Raw genomic sequence first — 20,368 nt, 5'->3', positions numbered from 1 at the left:
GAACTCCATACTGATTTTCATAATGGCAGCACTAATTTACATTTCCTCCAACAGTGTTATAAGGATTTTTCATTCAAATCCAGATATTACAGGTATTGTCTTGTGACAGTAATTTGTCCTGGTAAAGAGAACTCAGTTCTGCCCTATTAGCTAGTGGAATGAAAACTCATAGTAACAAAACCCCCATTCTTGCTGGTACTTTTTTTCTTGATTGTTGCTATTCTTCCTTGGGATAAATGGAATCTCAGTATCCTTTTGATTTGCATTTCCTTCATGGCTAAGATGTTGAACATTTCTTAATGTATTTAATCAATAATTTGTACTACTTTTGAGAATTGTCAGCTCAATTCATTTGTTGGATTGTTCTTTTTGTGTTTAATTCTTGGAGTTCTTTTTTTTTTTTTTTTTTTTGCCAGTCCTGGGCCTTGGACTCAGGGCCTGAGCACTGTCCCTGGCTTCTTCCAGCTCAAGGCTAGCACTCTGCCACCTGAGCCACAGCGCCCCTTCTGACCGTTTTCCATATATGTGGTGCTGGGGAATGGAACTGAGAGCTTCATGTGTAGGAGGCAAGCACTCTTGCCACTAGGCCATATTCCCAGTCCTTGGAGTTCTTTATATAATGTTCATGTTAATCCTTTATCCAATGAGTAGCTAGTAATTTTTTCTTCCATTGTTTCTTGATTCTCGAGTTGAGATTTTTGTTTTGTTTTTTGCCAGTCCTGGGGCTTGAATTCAGGGTCTGAGCACTTTCCCTTGCTTCTTTTTGCTCAAGGCTTGCACTCTACCACTTGAGCCACAGCACGACTTCTGGCTTTTTCAGTTTATGTGGTGCTGAGGAATTGAACCCAGGGCTTCATGTATATGAGGTGAGCACTTTACCACTTGGCCATATTCCTAGCCCGCTTCTTTTTTTTTTTTTTTCTTTTTTATTTTTTGCCAGTCCTGGGCCTTGGACTCAGGGCCTGAGCACTGTCCCTGGCTTCTTCCCGCTCAAGGCTAGCACTCTGCCACATGAGCCACGGCGCCGCTTCTGGCCGTTTTCTGTATATGTGGTGCTGGGGAATCGAACCTAGGGCCTCGTGTATCCGAGGCAGGCACTCTTGCCACTAGGCATATCCCCAGCCCTAGCCCGCTTCTTGATTCTAATAATGGTTTCTTTTGCTGTGTAGAAATTTTTTAATTTGATAGTCTTATTTGTCAACTCTTGTCAACTTATCTCCTGAGCAACAAAAGTTCTATTCAGAAAGTATAACCTATGTCTATAACTCTTAAGAGTTTTCATTTATATTTTCAAAGTTTCAGCTTTTTAATTCATTTTGAATTAGTTTGTACAGACAAGAGATAATTTAGTTTCAGTCTTCTATATGTGGATATTCAGTTTTCCCAATTCTATTTCTTGACAAGGATGTCTTTTCTGCAGCATTCATTTTGGCACCTGTGTTGAAAATCAGATGGGTGTAGCTGCATGGACTTATTTCTAGATTTCTATTTTATGTAATAGTGTTTTTAAGTATTAGCTTTACTAAGATACAACTCATATACCATTAATTCATCCATTTAAATTATATAATTCAGAGGTTTTTAGTACATTCACATATTTGTACAACCATCACCACAGTGATTTTTTTTTTCTAGTTGGTGCTAGGAATCAAACTCTAGGCCCCCAAACTTGAGATGATTGCTCTTGCCACTAAGATACCCTCCAAATCCTCATATTGAATTTTAAAAGATTTTTGCTTCTAGAGTTCTATAAGTTTTTCAGGTAAAGAAAATTATAAAAATGCCAGAACTTTTAGAAGTATTTACCTAGTTCTTTTGACAGACTTACAAATTGTTACAGTTTTTTGTCAGAGTAAAAGTGAATTCAGTTCAGCCCAGTAACTAGAGTTATGAAAAGGCACTTGTATGGTATCATCATGTCATGGTTCAGAGTTCTTCATCAGATGCTGAGGTTTTCCACATGTATCTGTACTTCCAGGTTTAATTTGGTCTAAATGACCTTTCATTTATATCTGATTCTACATGTATGTGACTGGGTGTATTTTTAAAAAACATACAGGGAGATTTCATTATTATGTGTCCATACATGTTCACACTGCATTCTATTCTTGTTCTTTTATGTTTCTCCTAGTGTTCTGAATTTTTTCTGTTGTCTTATGTTAATTTTCCTCTTTCTTTCTATTGGAGTTTCTCTTAGTTGTATTCGAGTACTTGGGAATTAGAGGCGAAGTTTTCTTTTCCTTTTCCTTTTTGTGTTTTTGTGGTAAATCATTTGCCCCAAGTCATTTTATTTATTTAGGCATTCATTTGCTCATTCGTTTATCATACCTAAACTTTATTCTAATTCAACCTATTGTATTCTTTTCTTCCTATATACCTTTTCAAAAATTTCACAAAATAACAGATTTCATTATATTTTCACACATGTGTAAAATGTCCTTGGACCAAGCTCTTGTTTAAACCCTGGTGAGGCTATATGTGGCCTATGGCACAGAGACAGCATCTGATATTATACTGATTGTGTCCTTGATAGGTGCTGCATTTTTGGGGCCCAGCTTTTTGTTGAATATACACTTTCTGATAGGATCCAGGGAACTAGTATATATTTAAATCATCTAAGATTCTGGTTAAATGTGAAGTCTTATCCCATCTTCTAGTGCCCTTATACCCTCTGTAGGGTCTCCTGGCCTTGAGTAACTTGTCATCAGTGAAGAATGCCACTGTAGACAGATACCACATGGTAACTGGGGGAAAAAATGGGCAAGGGGCAACTTGCTTTAGGGCTATGAGGAATTATGATGGTGACCACTGCAAAGCTGAAATGCTTCCTTTATTAAGCAGTTAAAACCAGAGTGAGTGTAGTTTCCAGAAATAGAGCTGAGGGGCTGGGAATATGGCCTAGTGGTAAAGTGCTTGCCTCATTTGATTCCTCAGCACCACCTACATAGAAAAAGCTGGAAGTGGCACTGTGGCTCAAGTGGTAGAGTGCTAGTCTTGAGCAAAAAGAAGCCAAGGACAGTGCTCAGGCCCTGAGTTCAAGCCCCAGGACTGGCAAAAACAAAACAGAAATAGAGCTGATTGCCAGCTTTTTCCCTTCTGCCCTCTTAGGCTTGCTGCAGAAGAACAGGCAGGCACATGCAGGCTGAGGACTTCCAGCTAGGGACAAATTGCAAATGTGAGGACCAGCATTCGCAAGCCCAGAGAACAAAGGGTCTGAATGGTGGCTGCTATTGGGGGCAGGGGGAGTGGAAATAATAAGAAGCCAAGGAAGATCATGAGAAGAGGCAAAGTTGGGTGGTAGATACAGTGTGAAGGCGCTCTGAGAAGGCTGAATGATGACAGCGTGAGAAAGAGAGAGAGGTAAGAAGAGAGAGAAGGGGCTGGGAATATGGCCTAGTGGCAAGAATGCTTGCCTCATATGCATGAGGCCCTGGGTTTGATTCCCCAGCACCACATATATAGAAAATGGCCAGAAGTGGCGCTGTGGCTCAAGTGGCAGAGTGCTAGCCTTGAGCAAAAAGAAGCCAGGGACAGTGCTCAGGCCCTGAGTCCACGCCCCAGGACTGACAAAAAAAAAAAAAAAAGAAGCGAGAGAAGGATAGAGAGAGAGCCCTGAACCTGGGGTGTTTGTCTGAGAGCTATGTGGGTATGTTTGCAGAGGAAACTGTGGAGGTGTGTGTGTGTTTCTCAGAGAGAGAGAGAGAAAGAGAACGAGCGAGCATGAGCGCCTGGGTACTGTCCTTAAGCCTCTTTGTGCTCAGGATAGCGTTCTACTACTTAAGCCGCAGTGCCACTTCCGGCTTTTTTTTCTGAGTAGTTTATTGGAGATAAGAGTCTCAAACTTTCCTGTCTGTGCTGGCTTCAAACCATGATCCTCAGATCTCAGCCTCCTGTGTGTGGACTAGGATTACAGGCTGGCACTTGGATGAATTTTTTTTTTTTCACTGTTTAAGGAATTTTATTAAAGCAAGAATTTTATAATCCAAATTACGTTTCCTCACACAGTTATCAATTCTGTTACTTAGAACTGACATCCTGAGCTATTCCACAGTAAAGAATTACAAAATTAAAGAAAGGAATGCTTTAAATTTTTGTACTTTGCTGAAAATTCTTTTTCCCAGGGTGTGTAAAACATAAGTTTTTATATTTTACGTTTTTTTGGTAGGTTTTTTTTGTTGTTTTTAAATCAAGTAGTCTAGGACTAGCACTATTTGCTAGACCTGGCATTTGCTTGGTACATAAGGTTCAAAATTTCCTTTCCTTTTTTATTTATTTTATATTTTGCAATGTTTTTTTCATAATATTTAAGTTTTTCGATGTTTAGATATTTTTCGAAGTGAAGCACGAGTTTCTTTTCATGGTCTCTGATCAATTTTTTAAACAGTTGGAACACCAGTGGCACTGTTGACTGCTTTCTGGGCAGCCTCTTTAGTTTGGTGGGCTTGTAGTACAGCTACAGCTTCATCAACCTTAGAACGCAGAGACTCTGGAGACTCAAGCATATGAAGTAATTCTGAATTATCTATCTCCAACAACATGCCAGTGATTTTACCAGCAAGAGTAGGGTGCATGGCTTGGATAAGAGGAAACAGCCTTTCACCCAACATTGGCTTTTGCTCTTGAGGGGGGGCAGATGCCAACATGGAAGCAGTCAAAGTTCCTGACCTTGTACATGAACAGCAGGCTGTTGCATGGTAACTTGTGGCTGTGCATTAAGATGTTGCTAAGGATTGCGGATTCCTGCAGCATATTTATACTGGGGAACGGTGCGGACAGTAGGAGTGGCTGCAGCAGCAGCTGCAGGATGTAGACCCGTTGTTTGTGTTGATGTGTTAGCAACACATTGTGTGGACATGACTCATGGAACCTGTGAAGAAGCTGGTCTCATACTACTAAATGGTGGTCTAGGAGCAGCTGGGCGGATAGCACCAGGCATATTTTGGAATGGATGAGGTCTGGCACCCTGAGCAGTCCAGCGAGGACTTGGTCTTAGTTGAGCAATTTGGCTAGGAGGATAGTATGCAGCACGGTTCTGAGTCTGTGGGATAGCTGCCATGAAGTAACCTGAAGGAGGTGCTGGCTGGTAGGGGCTGATTACAGGGTTGGGCACAGCTCATACACTTGCCATTCTCTGCATATACTGGTCAGTAAGGTGAGCTTGGCGCTCTTCTTTGCGCTGAGCTAAAGCTATATAGAGTGGCTTTGTGGCCACAATTCTACCATTCATTTCTGTAACTGCTTTAGTGGCTTCTTCTGGGGAGGAGAAACATACAAACCCAAACCCTTCGACCACCTTCCATCATAACCTTTGCACTAGTGATTGTACCAAATGGAGAAAACTCTTTCCAGAGACGTTCATCATCAATACCATCATCAAGATTTTTCACATAAAGGTTAACACCCTGGTATCTGGTGATCCTATCTTGCTTCATCTGCTCAAATTTGCGCTTCAGTTCTGTCTGTCATTCCACTTTTTTCTGAGCTCAACCAACGTAAATTTGTTTTCCATTGAGCTCCTTTCCATTCATCTCATCCACAGCTTTCTGTGCATCTTCATGCCTTTCAAAGCTTACAAATCCAAATCCTTTGGATTTCCCACTTTCATCAGTCATTACTTTCACCCTTAAGGCAGGTCCAAACTTGCCAAAGAGTTCCTTAAGCGCTCATCATCCATGTCTTCTCCAAAATTCTTGATGTAAACATTGGTGAATTCTTTCACCCTAGCTCCAAGTTCTGCTTCTCATTCCTTACGAGACTTCAATCGTCCAACAAATACTTCGCGATCATTTAGAAGCATCCCATTCATTTTTTCAATAGCTCAGCTGCTTCTTGTGTCTCAAAATGTACAAATCCATAGCCCTTGGAACCATTTTCATCACAAACCACCTTACATGAAAGGATGTTACCAAAAGCAGAAAATATATCAAACAGTGCTTTATTATCAATGGATTTGTCCAAATTTTTAATGAATGTTGCCCACTCCACTTTTACGAAGTGATGGATCACGCTGAGACCACATGATGCGTACTGGCTTGCCCTTTATAACATCAAAATTCATGGTGTCCAAAGCACGCTCCGCGTCCGCCGGCTGCTGGAAGTTCACATACACTATCCCAAGGAGCGGCGGGTGATCATGTCCCTGCAGACGCGGATGGAGAGGATGGCCCCGGCCAGGCTGAACTTCTTGTAGAGCATCGCCTCGGTCACGTTGGGGTGTAGATCCCCCACGTAGAGCGAGGCCATGGGGTAGCTGGGGGCGCTGGGGTTCATCTTGGCACGGCTGCCCGCAGGGCCACAGGCCATGACCTTTCCATGAGAGGAGAGCGAGTACTGGGGCCCGGGGCCGGAGCTGGGGGGAGAGGAGGGGGGTGAGCGCAGAGGGACAAAAATCAACGGGAATCGACGACTACTCAACGGCCGCAGAGCCGGGTCGCTTTCGCTGCTACGTGGGGTGGCCGGCTGCTGGCTGGGAGAGAGGCTGGTGGTGCCGGGCGGGCGGGAAGGCCTTGGTCTCTGGGTTTCTTCTTGGAGCTGCTGCGGGGCCGCGGGCGGGCAGGTTGGTCTCGGCTGCTTCACCGGGTTATTTCATAAAAGAGGAGGACGGAAAAAAAATAAAAGTCTCCGGCAGGGGAGACACGGATTTTTTGTAAATTTTTTGGTTTTTTTTAAAGGAATTTTTTACATTTTTTTTTATTTTTTAATAATAAATGTGTGTTCCGAGCCCGGAGCACACACTCCGCACTCTCAGCACTAACCGCCGGGGACAAATTTTTATTTCTTGAGTGTCTTTTGACATCACCTAGTGCAATAAGTGCAGCTAATATATCCTTAGGTGTAAACTAACACAAAACCTTTTCCCTTCTTCTCTGGACTTTAGGCACCATAGGCGAGTATTAGTAGAGTGGCTGAAGGACCCATCCCAGGAGCTTGAGTTTATTGCTGATATTCTTAATCAGGATGCAAAGAATTATCATGCATGGCAGCATCGACAATGGGTCATTCAGGTATTGCTTTTCTTGTATGGTAATTTTTCAGATTTTTATATTTTATGTTTAGATAATCAACATTGTTTTTAAAGTTCTAGGTTTACTTCTGAATAAGACACACGCATAAAAAATTCTAGCATAATAGATTAAGATAATTAAAACCTGATATTCTTCAGGTTAGTTAGCCTGCATAATCTCTTTGGAAGGATAATAATAAATTAAAGAGGAAAAATAGTAAAGTTTTAATATACTTTAGCTAGAATTTATATCCCATATTTGTTTAGCAAACTACTAAAAGTAGTAAAATTTTAATCAACAAGGTCATATTAGATAAAAAGATTTTTGTTGTTGTTATAAAAGAGGTGTGCTATTTTATTTGGGACAGTTTGGCACTAAGTATTCCAGATGTTAAGTGCACAAACCCATGGATCTAGCAAAGCTGTCTGAGTTTCTTATTTACAGAGATCATAGGCCACATGACAAATGACATGGGTTCAAGGATGATTATCTCCAGGGAGTTCAAGATTGCAAACAGTCTTTTTGTTGTCATGGAGACTGGTCCAATGCAACTAAACTGGATAGTTGTTGAAATAAAAGACAGCTTTATGCTCTGAGGAGGAGCACTATCTAGAATAAAGCCAGGTCAAGAACTGCTTGTGATATTATGGCTATTGTGCTGACTTGGCATGTTTCCTAATAAGGACTGCTGTTGGTGATACTGAGAAGTAGGGGGATGTAGGTTCCACTGCAGTGTCCCAAAATTCTGGGCACTCCCTATATGGAAAAGTTAATAAGGATAATACTGTACCAGGCATAGTCTGTCTGGCACAGCCTGAGATGCATTAGAAACTCTGTTCACCAGTGGAGCTTGACTTTCCTTTCCTGGGCCAGGACCTCACTGATCTTCATGTAGCAGGAAGTAAAGGTGATGTACAGAGGGGTTACTGTTGCATAAGTCACTTAATGGTACTTTCCTTTTTGGGCAATGTCACCCCTTCCTTTGCTCTCTCCCAGTCTCCCCACCCCTTTCCCACCCACAAGTTGCATAGTTCATTTTATTTTAACTAACAGGCCACTTTAGATACAATTTTTATATGCAAACTTTGTGGTATTATTTTACAGTAACTATTACATATTTCACTTCTCCCTAAATGTTAAAACATTATGCTAGATCCTGAATAGGATTGTTTTAACTCCCACTAGACATTTTGTGTTGTTTCCTGTGAATTTTTCCTAGGGATTACTACTTTCTGATATTCATTATACCTAGAGCATGTGGCTATATATTTTCTTACCTAAGATTTTAATTTTTTTTTTTTTTTTTTTTTTTGCCAGTCCTGGGGCTTGGACTCAGAGCCTGAGCACTGTCCCTGGTTTCCTTTTGCTCAAGGCTAGCACTCTACCACTTGAGCCACAGCGCCACTCCTGGCCTTTTCTATATATGTGGTGCTGAGGAATTGAACCCAGGGCTTCATGTATGTGAGGCGGGCACCCTTGCCTCTAGGCCATATTCCCAGCCCAGATTTAAAACTTTTTAAAATTTATTTAAAGTAATAAGTTGTCCAAAGATACTCCAAATTTTAATTTTTATTGAAAATTCAAATCAGGCAAAAGCATCTCTCTCTCTCACTCTCTCTCTCATACACACACACCAATCTACATAGCTTGAGAATATGATATTATCACTCTCTTAATGAAATTACAAAGGTTCTTAATACCCTTCAGTTGTATTGTAGCATATGTTTTTATAAGTTTGCATTATATCACATTTGGTATATTAGGTGGGGTTTTATATGTTTCAAACTTTTTTGTGTGCTGATACTGAGGCATGAGCTCTTTTGCTCAAGGCTAGTGGTCTATCACTTGAGCCAGAGCTCCACTTCTGGCTTTTTGTGGTTAATTGGAGATAAGAGTCTCACAAACTTTTCCTGCGCGGACTGGCTTTGAACCATGATCCTTATATCTCAGGCTCCTGAGTAGCTAGGAATACAGTCGTGAATCACTGGCACCCAATTTCAAACATAAATTGTAAAAGATTAGTATCAATTACAATGAAAAATAAATGAATCTTGAAAGATATAAGGGAATTTGTACATTTTATATGCTAAATAATAAGGAAATTAATAGCATATTTCAAGGTTAAAAGTGGTACCCATATACTTGGATACCTGTGTATACTAATGTAAGTCAGTGGCTCTTGGGCCATGGTAATTGCACTGCTCAGAGACTTCTGGCAATGTCTAGAGGCTTTCTTGGTTGTTACAAGTAGTAGTTATAGAGCTGGGAGTCTGCTAAATAAGCATCCTAGAATGTACCATACAGCCCTCACAATAGTACCCAGTAAGTTTTAAATGTGACACAATCGTAGTGTTAAACATTAATAAACATTGTTAATACGGGACTGTTATTTGGCATTGATACTTTAATCATGCTAATGCTTCTCAACTGAAGACTTGAGGACCATTCTCCCTAGTTTATCACAGATTAGATGTACTTTACTGTGTTGTGTGTATCCCATTTATGTAAAATACAATGAAATGAAATCCTTTAAATGGTACAGGCAAGCTAGAGATGATAGTGTATGCCTGTAATCCCAGTACTAGGAAGGCTGAAACAGGAAGATTATGAATTCAAGGCCCACTCTGCTTTATATAGACTTCCAAGATAGCCTAAGTCATATAGTTAGACTCTCAAAAAAATCAATTCTAGTGTGCAGCAATGAAAAGGGAAAAATTATTGATATGTCTAGTTACTTAGATGAATCTAAAAAGGGTATTCTGAAAAAGTTTCATATTGAGTGATTTCATTTAGAAAACATTCTTGAAATACTAAATTATAGAGGAATAAAACAGTGATTACCATGGATCAGGCCATTATAAAGAGGACATTGATGAATGAGACATATAGCATAGGATAGTTTCTCGGTGGTATGAACAGTTCTGTACTTTGACTGTCATGTTTAACCTCCTCATCCTCCCCACACATAAAATGCTGCAATTTTATTAAATAATAAGCAATGACATTTGGGGAAGAGGACGATTGGCCATTACATGAACAATCTAAGTGAAAGATACACAGGGGCTGTATTACTTTTGAAACTTCCTATAAGTTTGAGAGAAAAACCCAAAGTACACATATAAATAACAAAAGCTCACATTTTTCCTTCATTTTAGCAGACATAAAATTGATTCATCGAATAAAAAGCTTCAAATAAAATATTTGCTGTCTTTCTGTACCTAGTATGTTGCAGACTGCACTACTCTTTGCAGACTATACCATTCAAGTGGCCTGCAGCAATATCACTTGAGCTCCACTTCTTATCTACACATGGGACTTTTCAGAACAATATTACCTTCCTCTATTTATTTTCATTATCACTTAAAATATCAGAAGGGCTGGGAATATGGCCTAGTGGTAAAGTGCTTGCCTCCTATACCTGAAGCCCTGGGTTTGATTTCTCAGCACCATATATATAGATAAAAGCCAGAAGTGGCGCTGTGGCTCAAGTGGTAGAGTGCTAGCCTTGAGCAAAAAGAAGCCAGGGACAGTGCTCAGGCCCTGAGTCCATGCCCCAGAACTGGCAACAAAAACAAAACAAATAAATAAAATATCAGAAAACATTGAGATTCTTATTCTTTTGCTATTAGAAAATAAAAAGTATAAATTAAATTAACTTTTCCTAATATCCTAATTTTGGTTTTTTGTTTGTTTTGTTTTTTGTTTTTTTGGCCACTCCTGGGCCTTGGACTCAGGGCCTGAGCACTGTCCCTGGCTTCCTTTTTGCTCAAGGCTAGCACTCTGCCACTTGAGCCACAGCGCCACTTCTGGCCGTTTTCTGTATATGTGGTGCTGAGGAATCGAACCCAGGGCCTCATGTATACGAGGCGAGCTCTCTCGCCACTAGGCCATATCCCCAGCCCCCTAATATCCTAATTTTTAACCATTCTCCCCACTTCTTTTTTTGGCCAGTCCTAGGGCTTAGACTCCGGGCTTAGACTCAGGGCCTGTGCACTGTCCCTGGCGGCGGCGGCTGCTGCTGCTGCTTCTTTTTTGCTCAAGGCTAGCATATTCTATTCATTTCTGGCTTTTTCTGTATATGTGGTGCTGAGGAATTGAACCCAGAGCTTCAAGGCAAGCATTCTACCTCTAGGCCATATTCCCAGCCCCTCCCTAAATATTTTAAATTAAAGCTGTTTGTATCTAAAAGTTTGTATCTAAATCCATTGTGTTTTAACGTAATTTTAATCATTTCTGCATGATTCATGTTGCTTTTAATTTAATGCTATGTGTTAATATTAAATCATGTAAAATTTTTATGTTGTCTTATTATTGAGTTTAGTGGATTTTTTCTCCCCCAGCTCAAAATTTTCTTTGATTTTTTTCTTTTTTGCTGTTTTCAGTATGCCTTCCCAGAATTGAGCCTCATTGTTATCCCCTTCCATTTCCTTCATCTTGAAACTATCATTTCTTTTCAGTTCTCCATTCCTAGCTTTGCTAATACTTTGTCTGTTTTTAATGTTTATTTAAAAAGTGAGACATTTCTCTAATTCAGATTTTCTATTAGGAATTTAGACTTTGGGATAATGAGCTACAGTACGTAGACCAGCTTCTCAAAGAAGATGTAAGAAACAACTCTGTCTGGAACCAAAGATACTTCGTTATTTCTAATACTACTGGCTACAATGATCGTACTGTATTGGAGAGAGAAGTCCAGTGAGTAATTGTCCTTCCCTTGGTCATTCATTTAGAATTTGCATGCCTACTTTGTTTCAGGCATTGGGAATATAGCAGAGATCTAGAGTGCCTCAGATCCTACCCTCATGAGACTAAAACAGGACAGAATTTGGAGGTAAAACACAATGATAAGAGGGGAAATGAGGGAGGAGGTAACAAGTAGAACAAAAAATGTACTCACTGACTTTCAGATGAATCTGTAACCCCTCTGTATCACACTTTGACAATTAAAAAAACCCATAATGATACATTTACAAATACAGAATACATTATGTTAGAGTGTTAGTTATGTTAGAGTTTAAGTTTCTTAAAATTATTACTATAGAGATGATAAAGAAGCCAGATTTCATAGTGTCAGAAATTTACTATAAAACTCATTAAATACTATTAGATTTTAGGTATTAGCTCTCAGATACCATGCTTCACACTGCATGGTCTTAGGTTGTGTCTTTGTTGTGGGGGAATGTCCCTTGCAGGATGTTTAACATTATTCCTGGCTTTAAACAAATACCTGTAGACATTGCCAAAGGTCCTTTGGGGGGAAAATCACCACAGTTGAAAGCCACTGTACAAAAGCTGTTAGAACTAGAAGTTCTTAAATTTCTATATTTAACTTGATGCTGAATTTTATCGCACCCCCTGCCTTCCATCTCCCTTGCTCTCATGTCTGCAGCTAGCTCTGCTGGGTCCTGTCCTATAGGTATTTTGCTGAGTGGTTTTTTTTGTTTGCTCATAGAATTGGGCTCAAATCAAGTCTAGGCACTTGATTTACCACCAAGCTACCTCATCACCTATTCTTAATGTTTCTTTTTCTTTTATTTGTGTGCCTGTCCTGGGGTTGGGCACAGTCCCTGAGCTATTTTGCTCAAGGCTAACACTCTACTACTTGAGCCACAGCTCTATTTCCAGCTTTTGAATGGTTAACTGGAAATAAGAACCTCATGGGGGCTGGGAATATGGCCTAGTGGCAAGAGTGCTTGACTCATATACATGAAGCCCTGGGTTCAATTCCCCAGCACCACATATATAGAAAACGGCCAGAAGTGGCACTGTGGCTCAAATGGCAGAGTGCTAGCCTTGAGCAAAGAGAAGCCAGGGACAGTGCTCAGGCCCTGAGTCCAAGGCCCAGGACAGGCCAAAAAAAAAAAAAAAAAAAAAAAGAATCTCATGGACTTTCCTGCACAGGCTTGGCTTCAAATTGCAGTCCTCAGATCTCAGTCTCCTGAGTAGCTAGGATCACTAACATGAGATACTGGTGCCCAGTCCTATTTTTTTTTTTTGTCTTTTTTTAAAAGGCTTCAATCCAGTGTTTCTACTCACTCTGCTATAGGCTGCTGCCTAAAATTGACCTACCTCTCATGCTTAACAACATGTACGTTTACTGCCCTCCAACCTAAAGCTGCTCTGTTCACTGTGGCAGCCTCTAGGCATACAATGTTGTTTAAATTTCAGTGACCTGGTAATATAAAATACACTTCCTCAGGTATCAGTACCCACATGTTACTAGCAACCATCATATTGGGAACCAGGGATAAGGAACATTTGTAGCATCACAGAAATTATAATGAGAGTTACTGAAATGATATTTTACATGTATATTTGTACACAGATATGGTAGGTAGGTGGATACAGAGATTGGTACAGAGATAGAGATAGAGTCTCATTGTACAGCCATGCTGCTGTTCAACTTCTAATTTTCCTGCCTTAGCCTCTCAAATGCTGAGATTATAGGTGGTTTCACCGTAATAGGCAAGAGTCTATTATCTTCAATATAACTAGTGATATTTCAATAGAGAAAACTCAGACTTCATCATCTAGCACTGTTAGAGTTGATTTTGTACAGAAAATGTGTCCAATAGATAATGGATTTCAAACATGGAATATTCTTATTTATTATGTCTTAATTATGTTAAAAGCAAAGAACACTACAATATTGAGAACAAAAGTTTAGGACTGTATAAATACAAGCTGACTGATGCAGATCCACAGGTTCTCTAATTTAGTTATGAGCTAGAGCTTTGCCACAGTCATCGAGAAAGCCTAGCATGGGAAAGGGACATGTCCAGATTGTAAATGTAACATCTAATCCTGTCACTGCTCTTTAAAAATTATATGCAAATTTGTTTTTGTACTTTTTTTTACTTCAGGTATACTCTGGAAATGATCAAACTTGTACCACATAATGAAAGTGCATGGAACTACTTGAAAGGGTAAGAGATTGTCTCAGTAGTTTTTACATAAATACCCTGTTGATATATGCTGAATATGTTCTGTAGCCAGATTTTAGTAGGACAGTAAAGAATGTCCATCATGTATTGGATGAGTAGTAGCATAATAGGATTATGGTAACTTCCAAGAATGTCTTTACCCTTCTCTTCATCTTCAAAATACAAAAATGTTTAAAATAGTATATGAATAAACAACAATGCCACCAGGCACTGGTGGCTCAGGGTTGTTATCCTAGCTACTCAGGAGGCTGAGATAGGAGGATTGCAGCTCAAAGCCAGCCAGGGAAGGAAAGTCCTTGAGACTTTTATCTCCAATTAACTACCAGAAAACTGGAATTAAGTGCTGTGGCTTAAAAAGTAGTAGAATGCTAGCACTGAGCAGAAAGCTCAGAGACAGCCTCCAGGCCCTACAACCAACAAAAAAAAGAAAAGAAAAAAAAAAACCAATGCTTTTTTTTTTTTTTTTTTTTTTTTGGCTGCACTTATGTTTGAACTCAGGGTTTGTGGCTTGCTTGCTTAGGTGGCACTCAACTACTTGAGCTATGCTAAGCCATGCCTTCAGCTTTTTTTTTTTGCCAGTCCTGAACTCAGGGTCTGAGCACTGTCCCTACCTTCTTTTTGCTCAAGGCTAGCACTCTACCACTGAGCCACAGGGCTACTTCCAGCTTTTTCTATATGTGGTACTGAGGAATTGAACCCAGGGCTTCATGTATACGAGGCAAGCACTTTACCACTAGGCCATATTCCCAGCCACCGTCAGCTTTTTGTTGGTTATTCTGGAGACAAAGTTTCACAAGCTTTCTTACCTGTTTGGTTTCAATCCATGATCCTTAAGATATTCAGCTTCCTAAGCAGCAAGGATTACATGCCTGAGCCATTGGTCCCTAGTCAGTAATGCATTTTATTTTATTGTTTGCTTTTGCCAGTCCTGGGGCTTGAATTCAGAAACTGGGCACTGTCCCTGAGCTTCTTTTGCTCAAGGCTAGCGCTCGACTACTTGAGCCACAGCACAACTTCTGGCTTTTTCTGTTTATGTTGTACTGAGGAATCGAACCCAGGGCTTCATGCACACTAGGCAAGCACTCAACCACTAAGCCACATTCCTAGCCCTTCAGTAATGCATTCTAAATTAAAATGTTATATATGAATCTTCTAGTAGTTAGTATATTTCTTTTTGGTGGTGGTTGTTTCTTTCCCTTTTGAGAAGTCAGTGTGACTCCTCTAGTGTTTATGTTATATAGAGTGGAATATAAAGGACATGCTGTTTACGAGTAGATTACATAGATCACCAGCCTTTCTGCTTTCACTACTAGAGATCTTCAGTTTCAAGCCTTATTCCTGAAACAAAGGTTTTGCTTGCTGGGTCACTTACATTGTCAAGTTACTTGTTGCACTTAGAATCCCTCCAGTGAAACTAGGCCCAAAGAACACTGTGGACCCCATGCATGTTTGTAGGTTTGTCAGGGGTTGGGGCCAATTCCTGAAGAATTGAAGGAATGAAGAATTGTCTTAAGAAGAAAGATATAATGCTCTGTTTTTCTTTGCTTTCAATTCTTTTGCAGATTTATTTTCTGTTCTAATTTTGTATTACACGGTTTGGGTTATGAGTGGTAATTTTTAAGCAGTTTTTAAAATAATTTTAGTTATCCCTGATAAGGCTCACATAATGAATGGTCTTCTGAACTTGGGCATGGCTTAAGTGGTAGAGCACTTGCTTGCCTAGCAAGCTTGAGTCCTGAGTTCAGTACCCCCATATCATCAAAACAAAAAAGTCTTTTGTTTACTTGTTTCAGGTCTTACTTTCTTCTGATTTTCAACTGTTTTTTTATTCTTCCTCTCAAAACTCAGTTAGTTAATTAATCAATTTATTTATCTAAGAATTCTGCAGGATCACGGTCTTTCCAAATATCCTAATCTGTTAAATCAACTACTTGATTTGCAACCAAGTCACAGCTCCCCATACCTAATTGCCTTTCTTGTGGATATCTATGAAGACATGCTAGAAAACCAATGTGACAACAAGGAGGACATTCTTAATAAAGCATTAGAGGTGAGTTGATGGGACTTAGTACTTTGCTTTTTGGCTCTTTACATTTGGTTTTGCTCAGTGCCACTTTTCAACATGGTTACTCAGTGGGTATATTTCTGATTTAGGAAAAGCTCTGTATCAGTACTGGTACTCTGCAATGTATTTCTCATTTGAAAATGATTTGAGTTCACTTGTGTTTCAAAGGCATGTACCTTGAGTTTGAATTAGACATTTGCTTTAACAAATTTTTATTTTTCATTTCAGTTATGTGAAGTCCTAGCTAAAGAAAAGGACACTATAAGAAAGGAATATTGGAGGTATATTGGAAGATCTCTTCAAAGCAAACACAGTAGAGAAAGTGACTTACCATCAAATGTACAGCAGTAACATGACCCAGAACTTGATGGGATGCTTTTATTTATTTAAGGGACTCTACAGCAAGAGTTTAAAACTAAGGCGATCATTCTCTTATCCATGCTGTAAAACATATGCTGCACAGGTATTGGCTTTTTAACAAGAACTAAGTGTAATGTTCCTTAGGTGCTGCTATTCAGACTAGCTCTAGGAAAGTTGATTCATTTAAAGCAAAGTAATTGGAACAGGAAGGGGGAAGGAAAAGGTCTCATGAGGGAACTACTACTTTTGTATTCTTATCAACATTTATTCTGATCCTAGATTAGATGGTACAGAATCTACTCTTTCCTAAAAGATATATAAGTAAAGATTTGTATCAATGATGAGCAGGTAATTTGTATGTGATATGTTTGAACTATAGTTTGGGTTCAGTAAGCAGGGAATATAACTGTTACATTAGAGCTGCTATGCCACACTCACAGTATCATACTATAACCAACTAATGCCAAAAGAATGGTTTTGTAATAAAATTACGATTACATCTAAAACCATACCATAATGTGTCCTTGTGTGTGTGTGTGTGGCGGGGGGGTGGGGGTGGGGGTCCTGTGGCTTGAACTCAGGGCCTGGGCACTGTCCCTGAGCTTTTTGTGTTCAAGGCTAGCATTCTACCACTTGAACCACAATTCTACTTCCAGTAGTTAATTGGACATACGAGTCTTTCCTACCCCAGCTGGTTTCAATCTGTGATCCTCAGATCTCAGCCTCCTAAGTAGCTAGGATTATAGGCATGAACCACCCGCACCTGGCCATAGTGGGACTTTTAAAAATACCATTTACTATATATAGGGTATACTGAGCTGAGGAAAACAACGTTACTTTAGAGAAAGCAGAAACATCATTATGGAAAAGAAAACATCTATCAAAATGTAAGCGGATCTATTCTCAACTAAAAGCAGTAAAATCCTCTCAAGGTAGTTAATTTTTGTTGTTGTTTGTCACTTGTAGGGCTTGAACTCAGGGGCTAGGTGCTGTCCCTAAGCTCTTTTTTGCTCAAGGCTAGCATTCTACCACTTGGAGCCACAACTCCACTTCTAGTTTTCATGTGGTTAATTGGAGATAAGTCCCATGGACTTTTCTGCTTTTCCATCCAGGGAGGGGAAGAGGAAGCACAGAAACATTGAGACAAAGGGTGAACCAATCATCAGTGTTATTCACTAGACACTGTGTTGGAAATGAACTATACATGATCATCTTAATAAATGAGAAACTTTAGCAAAATTCAACATCTTTTCATGTATCCCTGAGGGAACTAGGCATAGAGAAAACATATATCAACATAATAAAGGCTATATGCCGTAAATCTGTAGCCAAACTGAATTATTTGGGGAAGTTTTTAACTTGTTTCCTCTAAGTCAGAAATGAGACAAGTGTGTCACTGTCTCTATTCCTATTAAATGTAATACTTGAATTCTCAACCTGATAAATAAGGCAAAGAAAAAAAAGATTCAAATAGGAAAGAAGAAAGTTAAATTACCCTTATTTGCAGATGATACGATTCTGTCCTTAAAGTGGGGAGGAGGGAAGAAATAAGAAATAAAGAAGGAGCAAATTACACTAAGCAAAAGGAAATAAATGTACATATCACCCGACCTGGATGGAATTGTTTTATTGTTAATAATCAGAGGTCATAAGCATTATACACTAGAAGGACCATATCTGTCAAGGGGAAGATTTTTTTTTAAATGCTGGAAACAGGGCTGGGGATATGGCCTAGTGGCAAGAGTGCTTGCCTCATATACATGAGGCCATGGGTTCAATTCCCCAGCACCACATATACAGAAAACGGCCAGAAGTTACGCTGTGGCTCAAGTGGCAGAGTGCTAGCCTTGAGCAAAAAGAAGCCAGGGACAGTGCTCAGGCCCTGAGTCCAAGCCCCAGGACTGGCAAAAGAAAAAAAAATGATGGAAACAAGGGGGGATGGATTGGGGGGAGGGAGGAGGGAGGGAGAAAAATTAAGAAGGGGGTAACAATTATGGCAAGAAATGTATATGTATTCACTACCTTAAGTATGTAGCCTTATGTATGTAACTACATCATCTTGACAATTAAAAAATGCAAAAAAAAGACCTTTAAAGAGTCTAGCTAAAAACCCTTAGACATAATAAACACTTGGTCAAGTAGCAGGATATGAACTAGACAAAAACTAGTAGCTTTATGATATACCAGTAATGAAAGCTGAGAAATAGGAAAGCAGTGTCATTCACAATAACCTAAATATTAAAATTCTTAGGAATTAACTTACTTGTGGAGGTGAAATATTCCTACAATGAAAGTTCTAAAATTTTGAAGAAAGAAACTGAAAAAGGTATCAGAACCCCTATGTTCATGGTTTGGGAGAATTCATAGTATAAGATGGGTATACTACTGAAAGCAATCTGCAGATTCCATGTAATATCAAAATCCTAATGCCATTATTCACAGAAATAGAAAGATAAATTCTAAAATTCAAGAACAAAAGATTCTGAATAGACAAAGCAATGTTGGGAGAAAAGAGCAATGTGATAGAGGTATCACAAAACCTGACTAAGGTAGTGCTTACATAAAATGCATGAAGCCCTGGGTTGATTCCTCAGTACCACATAAACAGAAAAAGCTAGATGTGGCACTGTGGCTCAAGTGGTAGAGTGCTGGCTTTGGGCAAAAGAAGCTCAGGGACAGTACCCAGTTCCTGAGTTCAAGCCCCAGGACTGGCAAACAAAAAAAAAAAAGCAAAACAAAAAAATTAAGCCAGGCGCTGGTGTCACATGCTTATAATCCTAGCTACTTAGCAGGCTAAGATCTGAGGATTGTGGTTCAAAGCCAGTCCCAATAGGAAAGTCCATGAGACTTAATCTCCAATTAATCACCAGGGAACTGGAAGTAGCACTGTGACTCAAGTGGTAGAGCATTGGCTTTGAGCAAAAAAGCTCAGGGATAGCACCTAGGTCCTAAGTTCAGGCCCCATGTGCACGTGGCAAAACAAAAACACCCAACTTTAATTACTACATAGCAATAGTAACAAAACAGCCTGGTATTGGCACAAAAACAAGACGTGTAGACAAAAAACCCCAGACTAACACATGTAGACCAAGGAATCCAGTAATAAATTCACTTTGACACGTTTTTGATCTTTTTACAAGGGAACCAAGATACAGTCATTGGAGAAAATATTTTTCAACAAATAATGTTGGAAAAACAAACTATCACTCCCTGTACAAAATCAAGATGAATCTAAGATCTTAACAAAAAACGTGAACCTATGAAACTACTGTAGGAAAACAAATGATACAAGCATAGGTCACACATTTCTGAATAGGGCTGCAGTCATCCAGGAAATAAAATAATTGATAAATGGAATTGCATCAAATTAAAAGGCTTCTGGATATTAAAGGAAATAGTTACCAGACTCAAGAGATGACCTAAAAATTGGAGAAAATCTTTGAAAATTATTCATCATACAAAGCATTAGTATTTAAAATGTATAGAGAGCTTCAGAACTTAAACTAAAGAACAGTCCATCTAATAAGTGAGCCAAGGAATTGGATACTTCACAAGTACAAGCCAGGTGCTGGTGTCTCACCCTGTAATATTAGTGACTCCAGAGACAGATCTGGTGATTATGGTTCAAAGCCAGCCTAGAGCAAGAAAGTTCTTGAGACTCTAATCGCCAGTTAACTGCCAAAAAAAAAAAAATGGAAGTAGTGTCCCGGCCCAAGTGTAGAATGCTAGCTTTGAGCAGGAGAACTCATGCCCCAAGATTGGCATACACACACACACACACACACACACACACACACACACACACACACACACACACACAGAAAAAGGAAGTGCAAATACCAATAAATTAAAAAAAGCTCAACATCCTTGGCCACAAAGGAAATGCAATGTAAATCAGAATAACACTAAGATTCCATATCACCCTAATCAGGATAATTAATGAAGAAAACAAATGCTGGTTAGAATGTATGGGAAAAGAAGCCTTTATGCACTGT

The 20,368-nt window shown here is 39.4% G+C and overlaps 1 protein-coding gene and 1 pseudogene across 1 annotated transcript in view; one reads left to right on the top strand and one right to left on the bottom strand.

The window, feature by feature from the left end:
- Window positions 1-16,884, top strand: part of Fnta (farnesyltransferase, CAAX box, alpha) — a 33,141-nt gene extending 16,257 nt beyond the window's left edge. Inside the window, exons 5-9 of the mRNA XM_048330490.1 lie at window positions 6,878-7,004; window positions 11,551-11,699; window positions 13,868-13,930; window positions 15,827-15,998; window positions 16,242-16,884. Coding sequence (XP_048186447.1) covers window positions 6,878-7,004; window positions 11,551-11,699; window positions 13,868-13,930; window positions 15,827-15,998; window positions 16,242-16,364 — 634 coding nt within the window. The 3' untranslated portion in view covers window positions 16,365-16,884. The remainder of the gene's footprint in view (window positions 1-6,877; window positions 7,005-11,550; window positions 11,700-13,867; window positions 13,931-15,826; window positions 15,999-16,241) is intronic.
- Window positions 4,353-6,270, bottom strand: LOC125339348 (annotated as a pseudogene).
- Window positions 16,885-20,368: the final 3,484 nt, after the last annotated feature.

Source organism: Perognathus longimembris, chromosome 21 (assembly GCF_023159225.1).
Source record: "Perognathus longimembris pacificus isolate PPM17 chromosome 21, ASM2315922v1, whole genome shotgun sequence".
Taxonomy (NCBI): Eukaryota; Metazoa; Chordata; class Mammalia; order Rodentia; family Heteromyidae; genus Perognathus; species Perognathus longimembris.
This window is presented reverse-complemented; position numbering and strand designations above follow the sequence as displayed.